The 12,984-nt window shown below is 40.8% G+C and overlaps 1 protein-coding gene across 2 annotated transcripts in view; it reads left to right on the forward strand.

Annotated features, from left to right (window-relative positions):
• adgrv1 (adhesion G protein-coupled receptor V1) overlaps positions 1-12,984 on the forward strand; it is a 176,074-nt gene that overhangs the window by 54,832 nt on the left and 108,258 nt on the right. Inside the window, exons 36-51 of one of the 2 annotated variants that reach the window (XM_039802605.1) lie at positions 326-635; positions 1,580-1,789; positions 3,430-3,560; positions 4,225-4,324; positions 4,818-4,997; positions 7,082-7,245; positions 7,428-7,515; positions 7,698-7,721; positions 8,469-8,547; positions 8,639-8,777; positions 9,017-9,158; positions 9,933-10,198; positions 10,303-10,478; positions 11,958-12,082; positions 12,232-12,413; positions 12,602-12,748. In XM_039802605.1, the coding sequence (XP_039658539.1) occupies positions 326-635; positions 1,580-1,789; positions 3,430-3,560; positions 4,225-4,324; positions 4,818-4,997; positions 7,082-7,245; positions 7,428-7,515; positions 7,698-7,721; positions 8,469-8,547; positions 8,639-8,777; positions 9,017-9,158; positions 9,933-10,198; positions 10,303-10,478; positions 11,958-12,082; positions 12,232-12,413; positions 12,602-12,748 (2,463 nt within the window). The remainder of the gene's footprint in view (positions 1-325; positions 636-1,579; positions 1,790-3,429; positions 3,561-4,224; positions 4,325-4,817; positions 4,998-7,081; positions 7,246-7,427; positions 7,516-7,697; positions 7,722-8,468; positions 8,548-8,638; positions 8,778-9,016; positions 9,159-9,932; positions 10,199-10,302; positions 10,479-11,957; positions 12,083-12,231; positions 12,414-12,601; positions 12,749-12,984) is intronic. The other variant, XM_039802606.1, reaches the window with a different exon arrangement.

The following is a 12,984-nucleotide window of genomic DNA, read 5'->3' on the forward strand; positions in this document are numbered from 1 at the left end:
TCAGAAAATTATGGAAAATGTCAATCAGTGTTTCCCAAAGTCCAAGATGACGTCTTCAAATGTCTTGTTTTGTCCACAACTCAAAGATATTCAGTTCACTGTCACAGAGGAGTGAAGAAACTAGAAAATATTCACAATTAAGAAGCTGGAATCAGAGAAATATTTATTTTTATTTTTCAATAAAAAAATGACTCAAACCGATTCATCAATTATCAAAACAGTTGGTGGATTAATTTAATAGTTGACCACTAATTGATTAATCTTTGCAGGCCTAATGCATTCTATTTCAACTCAAATCAAATGTTTTACCATGTATTGTTTAAAGGTAGACCTGATGAATCTGACTGTGGCACAGAAGAACCTGCCCTCGATTGGCCAGCCAGACAAAGCTGTGGTCACTATAGGGATCAATGGAGACGCGTTTGGCGTATTTTTGATATACAGCCTCAGTCCCAACACCACTAACGAGGGGCTCTATCTAGAGGTTCGAGAGGAGCCTACGGTTGTGGTGCCCCTGGTTATAGAGCGGAGAGGAGGGAATCTGGGCACCGTCACCGTAGAGTGGAGGTTTGTTGGAGGAAAGGCCACACCAGATGCTGACTTCACTGCGACTGGAGGGACTCTGGTCTTTGATGGTATGTGGATCACTCACTGAATTGTTTGCATTGGTGGATGTCACACGTTTTTTAGGCTACAACATTTTTTGTCACATACAGCAAACATCTCCTCACTATCCGCTAGCTGCCTGTCCCCTGAACACACTGTAAAAAAAAACACGGTCTCTGTAGACAGCCCTGGCTCCACAAACAACAAACAAAAACAAAAACAAACTGCGCCAACCTGCACCACCAAACATAACAAACAGTGTTCCAGCCAATAACTGACAAGAAGGATTTGGGGGTGGGGGTTGGGGGGTTAGTGTGCGGAAGTGAGGGGGAGGGGACAGGATGAGGAGGAGGGAGGGGCGAGCTAGCCTCCGTTTTGTTTGACAATACTTTGAACGTCAACAAGAAGTGACATCACCCAACATCACTTAGAGCACCTTTAAGCACTGCACTTAAGTACACATTTGAGGTACTTGTACTTTACCTGAGTCTTTTCTTTTCATGCTGTTTTCTCTTTCACTTTCTACTTCTACTCCGCTACATTTTAGAGAGAAATATTCTACTCTTTACTCCACTACATTCATCTGACAGCTTTAGTTACTAGTTAATTTACAAATTACGATTTTTGCACACAGAACACATGTGGTTTACTGGGTAAACTACCCAGCAATATATAAGCTTTCAAGTAGAGCCGAAATGATTAGCCGATTAAACACTTAGTTAACTGACAGAAACTGTTTGGATCGTTTCCAGTTTCTAAAATGTGAGGATTTTTAAATTCTTTTACTTTTAATACTTTAAGTACATTTTCCTGTTGATACTTACATACTTTTACTCAAGTAACATTTTCACTGCAGGACTTTCAGTGTGGTATTAGTACTTTTACTTAAGTAAATGATCTGAATACTTGTTCCACCGCTGATTATTTGGCACAACGTCCATTTAAAAGGCATGTTTGTCCTTTCTGTCTACAGGTGCTCTGAAGAAGACAATAGAGATATTAATCAGAGATGATACTGAGCCAGAGGACAGCGAGAGCCTCATGATTGGTCTTGTTAATACGGAGGGAGGAAGTCGGATCCTGCCCAGCTCTGACACTGTAACCATAGTGATATTGGCTAACGATAATGTGGCCGGGATAGTAGGATTCCATCCAGCCTCACGTTCTGTCATCGCCAGAGAAGGTGGGTAGCTATTTTTGATATTCAAGTCTATATTATGTATTTATGTCCAAGCACATTATCACCCCCCTACTGTAGTAAGTCAAATGTATTTATAGAGCACTTATCACAGATAAAAATACTATAAGTCTTTATCTGGTTTTTAAAAGAGTCCACAGAAACAGCAGACCGTAAGGATGAAGGTAGAGCAGAGATATTCCTGTGAGGGGGTCCTCAGAGTTAGTGCAGGGGGGCCGCCAAACTACAGTACTTTCTTTTTTTTTTAAATTAATATATGTCTGAAAATATACTTTAACATCTACCATTTGTCTATTTGTGAAAGAAAATGTTATTTACACATTGAAGATAAGCTTCCTATGCCAACTATGGTAGCCATACAGTAAATCTTAAGGATTCAGTGCCATTTTATTTTCATTCATGTGGCCCAGTTTAATGCAACTTAATTCTATACACTAAATACTGTATACAGTAAATGTAGTAGGGGGTCCCTACTCTGTCTGTCTTTTAGCTAAGGGGTCCTTGGCCTAAAAAACGTTGAAGACCCCAGAGGTAGAGCATTCCAAAGTCTGTGTCTCTTAAGCCGGCTGTGTGGAACAGACAGTAGATTTAACATAACCAGACCTAAGAAAGCGAGCTGATAATAAATAAATATCCTTGAAGTAGCTTGGCCACTACACATTCCATTCCAAACCATTACCACTGTCCCTGTCACAAGAGATGTGAATTATGTATGAGTGCAAATGTAAGGGAATGCGCTCATAGTAATGGAAGCATGTAGCAACAGGTGGGTTCTGTGGTCGTCTCTCATTATCTTGAAATTATGTATGCATGAGCTGTTGAAGTCTCCCTGAGTATAATCCATACCATTAGAGACCTTGAGTTGCCTCTGCTGGCATCTACAGTATATTGCTGGGCAATATATCAATATTATATCGACATCGATATATGAGGCTAGATATCGTCTTCAATTTTGGATGTCGTAATATCCTGACACCAGTGTTGTCTTTTCCTGGTTTTAAAGGCTACATTACAGTAAAGCAATGTCATTTTCTGAATGTACCAGACTGTTCTAGCTGTTCTAATATTTACCTTTACCCACTTAGTCATTACATCCACATTATTGGTGATTATTTATCAAAACTCTCATTGTGTACATATTTTGTGAAAGCACCAAAAGTCCACCCTGCAATATCGTGGCAATATCGAAAAACGGTGTATTTGGTCAAAAATATTGTGATATTGGATTTTCTCCTGATCGCCCAGCCCTACTACAGTTTAAGACATGCATTTCACATTAAAGTGCTCATATTATGCTCATTTTGAGGTTCATAATTGTATTAAGCTAGGCGAGCATTATAACGTGTGTTACAAAGTGACGCACGTTTGTCTCTGAAGTAAAGGCTGGACTACAATAGAGCTGTTTGGAGCAGTTTGTGAACAGTGTTTTGTGTTGGAGATGGTAAGTCCCTTTGGGGTGGACTTTGGGCTTTTTCACTTTGTAAACCTGTAACGTGCACAAAAAAGATATATAACACAATAAAGGAAATGGATAAAAGCCAAAAAGCATTATATGAGCACTTTAAGAGTCCATCAATGTATCCATCTTTACAAACCTATATTTTAACTTATATTTCATATTACAGGTGAGAGGCTGTCCTTATTGGTGTTGAGAACGGCTCCAGGTCTGGGTAATGTCACTGTGGACTGGACTGTACTAGGGCCGCTCGTACACCGGACCTTCACCCAAACCTCAGGGACACTTTTCTTTACTGCGGTAAATCCAGTACTAGATGGAGATCATTTAAACATCTTGTTGTGGGATCGTAGTTAAACACAATTATTGCACAGTATAGCACATGTTGTCATTGTTGTTCTTCTGTGAGAGTGGTTGAAGGTGCCAGCCACAGAGCTTATAGAATCAATTAGAAAAGATTTCATTGAAATGGTACACACTGTAACAACTTTCTTGTAAAAATACAGTAATTTTCCTTAATTAAAATTTTGTTTTTAGCTTTAATTTGACATGAAATCTTACGCATCGTATTTTTTTGGCTTTTTAATCTATAGTGAAGGATATTTACACCCGTAATAACTAATTTCCTCTATTCAGTAATTTTTTAAATCTAATTAAAGACATGTATTTACAGTATTAAGCTTGATTTTTAACAGTTTAATCTATTAAATAAAAATAAATTTGCTTTTTATGTGAAAAAAAATAAATTTTCTTTCATTCTATGGTTATTCACAGTTACAGGTTTTTCATGTTATCTTACCATATACCTGAAAACGTACTGTCTATTTTTGCGATTTTATATTTTCGTGTATAAAAAAAATGATACAGGAACAAATCTGTAAAATAAAACTGAATGATTCCGTGATAATATATTTTTTTTCGGTTGTCTCCAGTAATTATGGATGTTGGGGTGTGTCTCCTACAGGGGAAACTAAATGACACCATAGTCCTGCAGCTCCTTGATGATGCCACACCAGAGAACAAGGATGAATACAAAGTGTCCTTGTCCAACATACAAACGTTTGGTAATGCATCGGCTCCCCATTGTCTTAGTGGTAGAGATGCACTCACTTTTGACTGTCACACATTTCATCACCCATACACTTTCACTGTTAAATTGAATGCAGTATAGAGGTGGATGAATAATGTCTTTGTCATCATGTATTTTTGTTTTCTTTTGTTTGTTTGTTTTGTTAATGTATATGTCACCATTATGTTTACCTTTTAATTTATAGCGAATGAGTGCTGTATGACTGCTGGCTGTCTCTATGTTAGTCCTATGTCACCTGCCTAAGGACTGCAGATGACAAGTAGTTAATTTTACTAATTCTGGCATATTTACATGCTGTTTTTTTATACAACAATGTTCATAAATATGCATGGTCCCTATCAAATAAACCCCAAAAAATAAAAATAAAAGATACTGTAATTCTGCAAGAAACCACACACTCACAAACTCAAAATAACCCTAGTCAGAATTATGACACAGATTAACATTCCCCTCACTATCACACACAGGCGTTGTGGTGACAGGTCATGCTGCCTTGGATGTTCAGGGCAGGGAGGCGGTGCTTACTGTGGACACCAGCGATCAGCCCTATGGGCTGCTGAGCATCGCCCCGTCATCCCTTAGGGTGAGCACGGAGGAACGGGACCGAACTATAAACATCTACGTCAACAGAGAGTTTGGAGCCTCAGGTCAGTGGGAACAAGTGTGTACACAAAAACATGTACTTAAATGAATAGGTTTCCTCGTTCATTCCATTCCTTACCCTGTAACTGATATCACACCTGAATCGTTCATCTGCTGGTTTCACAGCCTCACATTGAAAGACAGAAACAGCCTGAACAATATAGTCAAAACCTGCTCTAAAATGATTGGTGTGAAACAAAGAGATTTAAATTCTCTTTGTTATCAAGAAATCTTGCGTAAAGCAACGAGCATTTTGTCTTCTTTAGATCATGTTGCCATCAAGAAGTCGTTATATTTTACCTGCTTTTAAAATTAATCGCCACTGTAATTCTTTTGTCCCTTCTGCAATTCGACTTTAACAGATAAAATCTTTTTTTTTAATTATTATTACAGTACAGGCCAAAAGTTTGAACACACCTTCTCATTCAATGCGTTTCCTTTATTTTCATGACTATTTACATTGTAGATTCTCACTGAAGGCATCAACACTATGAATGAACACATGTGGAATTATGTACTTAACAAAAAAGTGTGAAATAACTGAAAACATGTCTTATAGTCTAGTTTCTTCAAAGTAGCCACCCTTTGCTCTGATTACTGCTTTGCACACTCTTGGAATTCTCTTGATGAGCTTCAAGAGGTAGTCACCTGAAATGGTTTTCCAACAGTCTTGAAGGAGTTCCCAGGAGTTCCTCGATTGGGTTCAGGTCCAGTGACTATGGAGGCCATGTCATCTGGCGCAGCACTCCATCGCTCTCCTTCTTGGTCAAATAGCCCTTACACAGCCTGGAGGTGTGTTTGGGGTCATTGTCCTGTTGAAAAATAAATGATGGTGCAACTAAACGCAAACCGGATGGGATGGCATGTCGCTGCAGGATGCTGTGGTAGCCATGCTGGTTCAGTATTCCTTCAATTTGGAATAAATCCCCAACAGTGTCACCAGCAAAGCACCCCCACACCATCACACCTCCTCCTCCATGCTTCACGGTGGGAACCAGGCATGTAGAATCCATCCGTTCACCTTTTCTGCGTCGCACAAAGACACGGTGGTTGGAACCAAAGATCTCAAATTTGGACTCATCGGACCAAAGCACAGATTTCCACTGGTCTAATGTCCATTCCTTGTGTTTCTTTGCCCAAACAAATCTCTTCTGCTTGTTGCCTCTTAGCAGTGGTTTCCTAGCAGCTATTTGACCATGAAGGCCTGATTCACGCAGTCTCCTCTTAACAGTTGTTCTAGAGATGTGTCTGCTGCTAGAACTCTGTGTGGCATTCATCTGGTCTCTAATCTGAGCTGCTGTTAACTTGCGATTACTGAGGCTGGTGACTCGGATGAACTTATCCTCAGCAGCAGAGGTGACTCTTGGTCTTCCTTTCCTCATGTGAGCCAGTTTGGTTGTAGCGCTTGATGGTTTTTGCGACTGCACTTGGGGAAACATTCAAAGTTTTCTCAATTTTCCGGACTGACTGACCTTCATTTGTTAAAGTAATGATGGCCACTCGTTTCTCTTTACTTAGCTGATTGGTTCTTGCCATAATATGAATTCTAACAGTTGTCCAATAGGGCTGTCGGCTGTGTATCAACCTGACTTCTGCACAACACAACTGATGGTCCCAACCCCATTAATAAGGGAAAAAATTCTACTAATTAACCCTAACAAGGCACACCTGTGAAGTGAAAACCATTTCAGGTGACTACCTCATGAAGCTCATTGAGAGAACACCAAGGGTTTGCAGCGCTATCAAAAAAGCAAAGGGTGGCTACTTTGAGGAATCTAAAATATAAGACATGTTTTCAGTTATTTCACACTTTTTTGTTAAGTACATAATTCCATATGTGTTCATTCATAGTTTTGATGCCTTCAGTGAGAATCTACAATGTAAATAGTCATGAAAATAAAGAAACACATTGAATGAGAAGGTGTGTCCAAACTTTTGGCCTGTACTGTATGTATCTACCCTTTAGGGTGTAGGCCTATATGTACGCTTGTATGCTGTTATGTATGTTAGTGTTGTCTGTAGCTGCTCTTAACTACAGCTCTTACTACTGCTCTTAATAAAGTTGTTGAATTGTAATGTTTGTGTACAGGAGCAGTGAATATCACCTATGAGGTCATACGAGGATCTCTACAAAACTTGTCCCAGGTGGAGGGTGCTCTCGCTGAACCGGGAAAAGACTTCATCTCTGGTACTGGTTCTGTAATCCTTCAGGATGGACAGACTTCTGTCGCCATCCCTGTCACCATACTGGAGGTAAAGACCTTGGCTGTCTTCCATTCTTTCCATTTGTCTTCCATCAAATGTGGTAACTAAGATGATGGGTCAAAGTGTTCGTTAGCACTTCTTTATCTTCCTGACGCTAGCTGTACTTCCATGAAGCAGATCTGTTTGAATGTGGGATTTAAAATCTTTTTAATTACCATTTGTTTTATTAGGACGACATTCCTGAGTTGCAGGAGTTCTTCCTGGTCAACATAACATCAGCAGTGCTCATCACGACTCTTGCCACTGTTCCCCAACTAGGTATGGAGCAATTTAAGCAGCGTAAAGCTGAGATGCCGGTACTACTTTGGCCATCGTAGACAGTTGTACTATTACGGTGTCAGATTACGATGTAAAATTTTTTGTTGTTTTTTCATTTTATGAAATGACTTTCCTTCTTTTCTCTTCATAATTTCTCACCATTTTCTCTGTGTGATGAGTAGAGGTCGTGTATTGCACATTGCCAGGTAAAATACACATTTGTATGTTCCCAAGCTTTGCCTAAAATGTCATGTAGTTTAATGTACAATATTCCTGTGCGGTACATTAAACTACAACATTGTAGTTGACTGTCAAAATGCACCATGGAAGAGCTTGGTAGGTTCCGCTACGGCTTTTGCATAATCTAAACCACGGTCCAATTTATGAATGAGTACATTTAGAAAGTGATGAGTAGACAGAATACTACAGGCACAAGCAGCAGGCTCCCAGAATACCATCTGGCCTTCTGCGTGGAGACCCACAGTAAACACACGGCCGCTCTTTTGGCAGCAGTCATTATGTGGCTTGGATGGTGAGATTGATTCTTTCCACGATTGAGGAAGCCTGGGGATTTGGTGGGAGCCGGGTAGCACGGTGTGGTGAGGAGAGAGAAAGCCAAACTAAACCTGTAGCTAGCCTCCCAGTGTCTTGGCCATGGAGTGAATGGGAGACGACTGTTCAGGGGGGCATAAATCAGTCCACCCAAAAGACTTGGCTACTCAGTCTCCCAAGCCACTTATAGGAGACACTTCTCAGCTGTAATGTGCTCAAATGTGCCATGACGAAAAGCTAGATCCTCGACAGTTTCCTCTTGCATATCTTTCTGTTGGCGCTTGCACTGTAGTTACAGCCCTGAGGTCAGCACTGACGCTAAAGCTAAACTTTTTACTACAGTCATGAAAAAGCAATTGACTGTCTAAATGTTTCCTCTGTGGATGATGTTATTTCCCCAGACACACATGGTTTGGTGGCAGAGATTAGCATTGCTGCTAACGATGGAATTAGAGGAGTCATTGAATGGACAAACACCATGTAAGAAATGCACCCACAAATAACACATCTCCTATGTTGATTTGTACGTGCTCTAAGTGCATTTCTCATACAAATATGTTTGGGTTTCCAGGTTCGAAGTGAATGAAACGATGGGAGTACTGACTCTAGTGGCCTACAGGAACAAGGGGACCTATGGAAATGTCTCTCTCTTCTTCTATGCTCAGAACCTGGAAGCTCAACAGGGACTGGACTACAACACCAGTGAAACGGTCAGCCATACACAGCATTCAAACATTGCACACAAAATCACAGACCCATACTTACACAACACATATTAAAATACTTTTAGTAGCGTGACTATTAGTCAAGAGCAACTGTACTTGCTTTAGATTATTGAAGATGTTTCGCCTCTCACCAAAAAGGACTCCTCAGTTCTGAAGAAGCTGAGCTAAAGAAGCCTTTTGGATGAGAGCCAAAACTAAACTGAAAACCCCCTCTGTCCACACAGATGCTCAATTTTGTTGACGGCGAAAGGCATAAGTTTGTAGAAGTGCAGATCATCGATGACGCCCTCCCAGAGGGAGCTGAGAGATTCCAGCTCATCCTGTCCAAGCCGTCCCCTGGGCTGGAGCTGGGCACCAATACCACAGGTAGATAGGAGGGCAGAGTAGACTGTAATAGAATTTCTGAAATGTCAAAGTAAAACAGCATAAGACAGTGATGCCTCCGGTGGGCGTGGCTTTCAGAGTATGACGATGTTGTGTTCTGTCTCCATAGCAAATGATGATGTTGCACCTTACTATTGAAAGCCCACTGGTACTAACGACACTGCACTTTACTATTTTATGATGTGGAGATATTTGGGGTTGTGTATTGTTGTTACAATTGTTGCTGGGGGGGAAGGAGGGTTTAGTGGTCCTGTTGTTGTCTGTTGTCTATTGTCTGTTTGTCTGTCTATTTGATGACCTGTATGGTGCAAGATTAATTTCTGAAAGGATCAATAAATGTCTATCTATCTATCTAAATACTTCTTTCTAATTGGCTGGCAGGTTTTCTAGGATTTGTAGGATTTTTTAAATCATACATTGTTTTAGTGAACAGTTATATTCCTCTTCTATATGAATGGGCAAGGTAAATTAAACACTTGGTAACCATAGCATTACAATGGAACATGAACTCATCATACACAATGATACAAGATTGTGTATTACATCTATCAGTTTATTTTGGGTCATGTCTGTTAAAGAAACTGTAACCCCATATTACTCTGAAAACAGTGTAACATGGTGGTAGAGACACTATTAGCTTTATGAAATTACTGTTAACGTTCATAAGAATTGACAGCAGATTTATTCTCATCTACCTATACTGCACGTAACTATGATATTATTTTCCTAAACTGCATCTTTTTTGTTTTCTTACAGCCACCGTGAATATCCTGGCCAGTGACGACGGACACGGTGTCATTTCCTTTAACACCAGCAGGCATTTCTTATTGAAGGAGCCCACGTCTGTGTCTGGGCTGAGTGCGAGTGTGGCCACCCTGTACGTGGTTCGGAACCCTGAGAAAGGCACATTTGGCACCGTAACTGTTCAGTTTACCATTACTGACACCAACGGCAGTCTAGCAGAGGGCGATTTGAGGCCAGCACAGGGGTTTGTGGTGCTAGAGGATGGAGTCCGATTTAAGGTGAGGGAAAGTAGATTTTTTTTTTTTTTACTGGCTTTACAGCATTCAAACACATACAGTACATGACCAAACATGTATATTGTATTTTTTTTATAATATTTCAGATGCTGGAGATCTGGGCGGTACTGGATGCTGAGCCTGAAGCCAATGAAACCTTCACAGTGACCCTGTCCAGCCCAACAGGAGGTGCACGGATGGGTGACCAACTGCGAACTCTCATCACCGTCCTGGAGAACTTGGCTCCTTCCGGCTTGTTTCGCATCGTACCTTCTATCAACAGGTCTCAATGTTCATTCAACCTTTACTTATACTCGAGAGATCATTAAGGGGCGACCCTCATTTACAACGACATTGAGTCAATACAGTTGTACCAAAGGATCTGAAACATCATATACACTTGCACTAAACATGGTTTTCCCTACCATTATAAGGCTTAGTCGCAGCACCCAAGCCATTTTGGGCACTACCTAAGCCGAATTAATGTAAAATCAATGTGTGCGTCAAAACTAACTAAATGACTTGTAGTTGGTCCCCAGTGTACTTCTTTAACACGGCTTCTCTTTAAGCTTTTTTAATGTTATTTTTATTTAGTATCTGTTCCAGCTTTTTTAGACACAGATATGGTAATAATAATAGTCCATAACGTTGAGATTTCATTGAAAAATATCACTTTTTATAAGAGGGGGACCCCTAAATTCCACGCCAAATACATGCACTTAAGTGTGATTTATGGTCATGCGGAGGCTCCACGCAGAGCTTTCGCCAGAGCCTACATGAGTGGTGTGCGTGCATGCGTGGTAGAGCAAGTGAGAAAGTGACAGTGATCTGCTTTGGAGCGACTACCGACTCTAGAGGCCTAGTGAGAGAAACAAAGTGTCTCCCCTGTTGCTTTCTGACCACGGTGGGGAATCTGTAGCAGGAAAAGTTAACCCTCTCCTTGAGTTCAGCTTTTGTTGTTTGGGTGGTGGGGGGCCTCCTTCTCTCTGCTTCGCACCACCTGCTGGGACTTGCTCTGTAAGTTTGACTGGTCGACTGGCGACTCCAAATGTTTCTTCAAATTTGATGTAGTGTTTTTGTAGCTAGATAGCACTTTGTCGCCACCAGCACAGAGTGTACAACAAACCTTAATACTTCCGTCTTTAGCTGACACAAACTCAAAATAGTGACTGTATTTCCAGCTAGAAAACGCGCATCTCTCTCCTCCATCCATTGTTGTTTACGTTTGTGTCGCTGCGTGGTACACATGACCTGTCCACATGCTGAAAACGTGACCTATCCTCATGCTGAAAACGTGACTTGTCGCATACGTGACTTCACTCCCCAAGACGCAAGAAGAAAGCAAATATATATATTTTTACTAAGGAAAATTACAAAAATAGTAAAGCACAGTGACTTGGATAAGTAACTTTAATCTGATTACTGGTTTGGAAATAGTAACGCATTAGATTACTCGTTACTGAAAAAAGTGGTCAGATTAGAAGTCACGTATGCGACAAGTCACGTTTTCATCACTGTTTATGGAGAAGGAGAACCAGGAAGTTCCTGCAACGCTACCAAGCCACGGCCAAATGATGTGTAGTTACATTTTTCGAGAGGTGCACGTCAGGCTACAGCGTAGGATCCGTGTCTCCACGTAGCGATGTATGTAGCCACAGCGTAGATTTAACGCAAGATAATAAATCACGTTTTAGTCTGGATATAATGTCATATGTACATATGTAGCTGTAAAAATCATATTCAATGTGTGTTTTCTGTACAGAACTAACACAGAAGTGGTTGCTGATGAAGGCAGAGTAGTCTTCCTCACCGTGTCTCGCAGTAATGGTCTGGAGTCAGCTGTCAGTGTGGAATGGGAGACCCAGTCTAAAACAGCTATTGCCTCTGGTGAGACCAATACTTATCTAAAATTCAAAGTCACCCCAACTTCCTAAACACTCATAAACACCCCTCTTTTCTTTTAATGTTTCTTAAATCCCCCTTTCCGTCTAATAAGCAATGCAATTATGATTCCTTTCTTTTTTTTTTCCTCCAAGAGGGTCACCTCCCAGTGATGGGTGTGTACCAGAGCTTTGAGGACAAGCCCACCTCTTCTTGGTGCTCTCTTCCCAAGGGGCCTTCCTTCCTGGCTGTGAGGCTGGATAGGGGGCCCGTTGTTGGATCCTCCAACACCTTGGCCACTCTTTATCGGTGGCAGGGTGTTTTTGTGCCTGTAAAGGTAGGCCAACAACAGCATTGTCCCTCAACAAGCACATGATGTACCCACTGTAAACACACATACTTAGAGTTAAAATCAGTATGAATTGAATGATCAGTGATCCCAAGCTAATTTATGGCAAATGACATTGTTAGCTTTCTCTCTCTCTCTCTCTCTCTCTCTCTCTCTCTCTCTCTTGGGGATCACAGTCTGTTAGGATTCAGGACCCAAGCTCTTGTGTGGGGTTTGCAATGAATGGCTCTACCTACATAGGCATTACACACAGTGGCCCCCCCTTCTCCCCTGCTGCCAACCTCAGCATCTTCAAATTGCAGATGGACCTCAATATCACATTGGTAAGTACGAACCCAATCGTGGTACAACATTACAATCACACTTTGTACTTAACTTTAACACTGTAGTATTGTCTTGTATTATTAGCCTACTTTTATTATTGTTAAGCAGTTATACTGTACATATTTGTTTATTTATGTTATCGTTTTTGTTAGTTTCATTTATGTATGCACCATCCACCAAGGGAGATTCCTTGTAAGTGTTACTTACTTGGCAATAAATCCTTTTCTGATTCACT

The sequence above is a fragment of the Perca fluviatilis genome, chromosome 6 (genome assembly GCF_010015445.1).
Source record: "Perca fluviatilis chromosome 6, GENO_Pfluv_1.0, whole genome shotgun sequence".
NCBI classification, from domain to species: domain Eukaryota; kingdom Metazoa; phylum Chordata; class Actinopteri; order Perciformes; family Percidae; genus Perca; species Perca fluviatilis.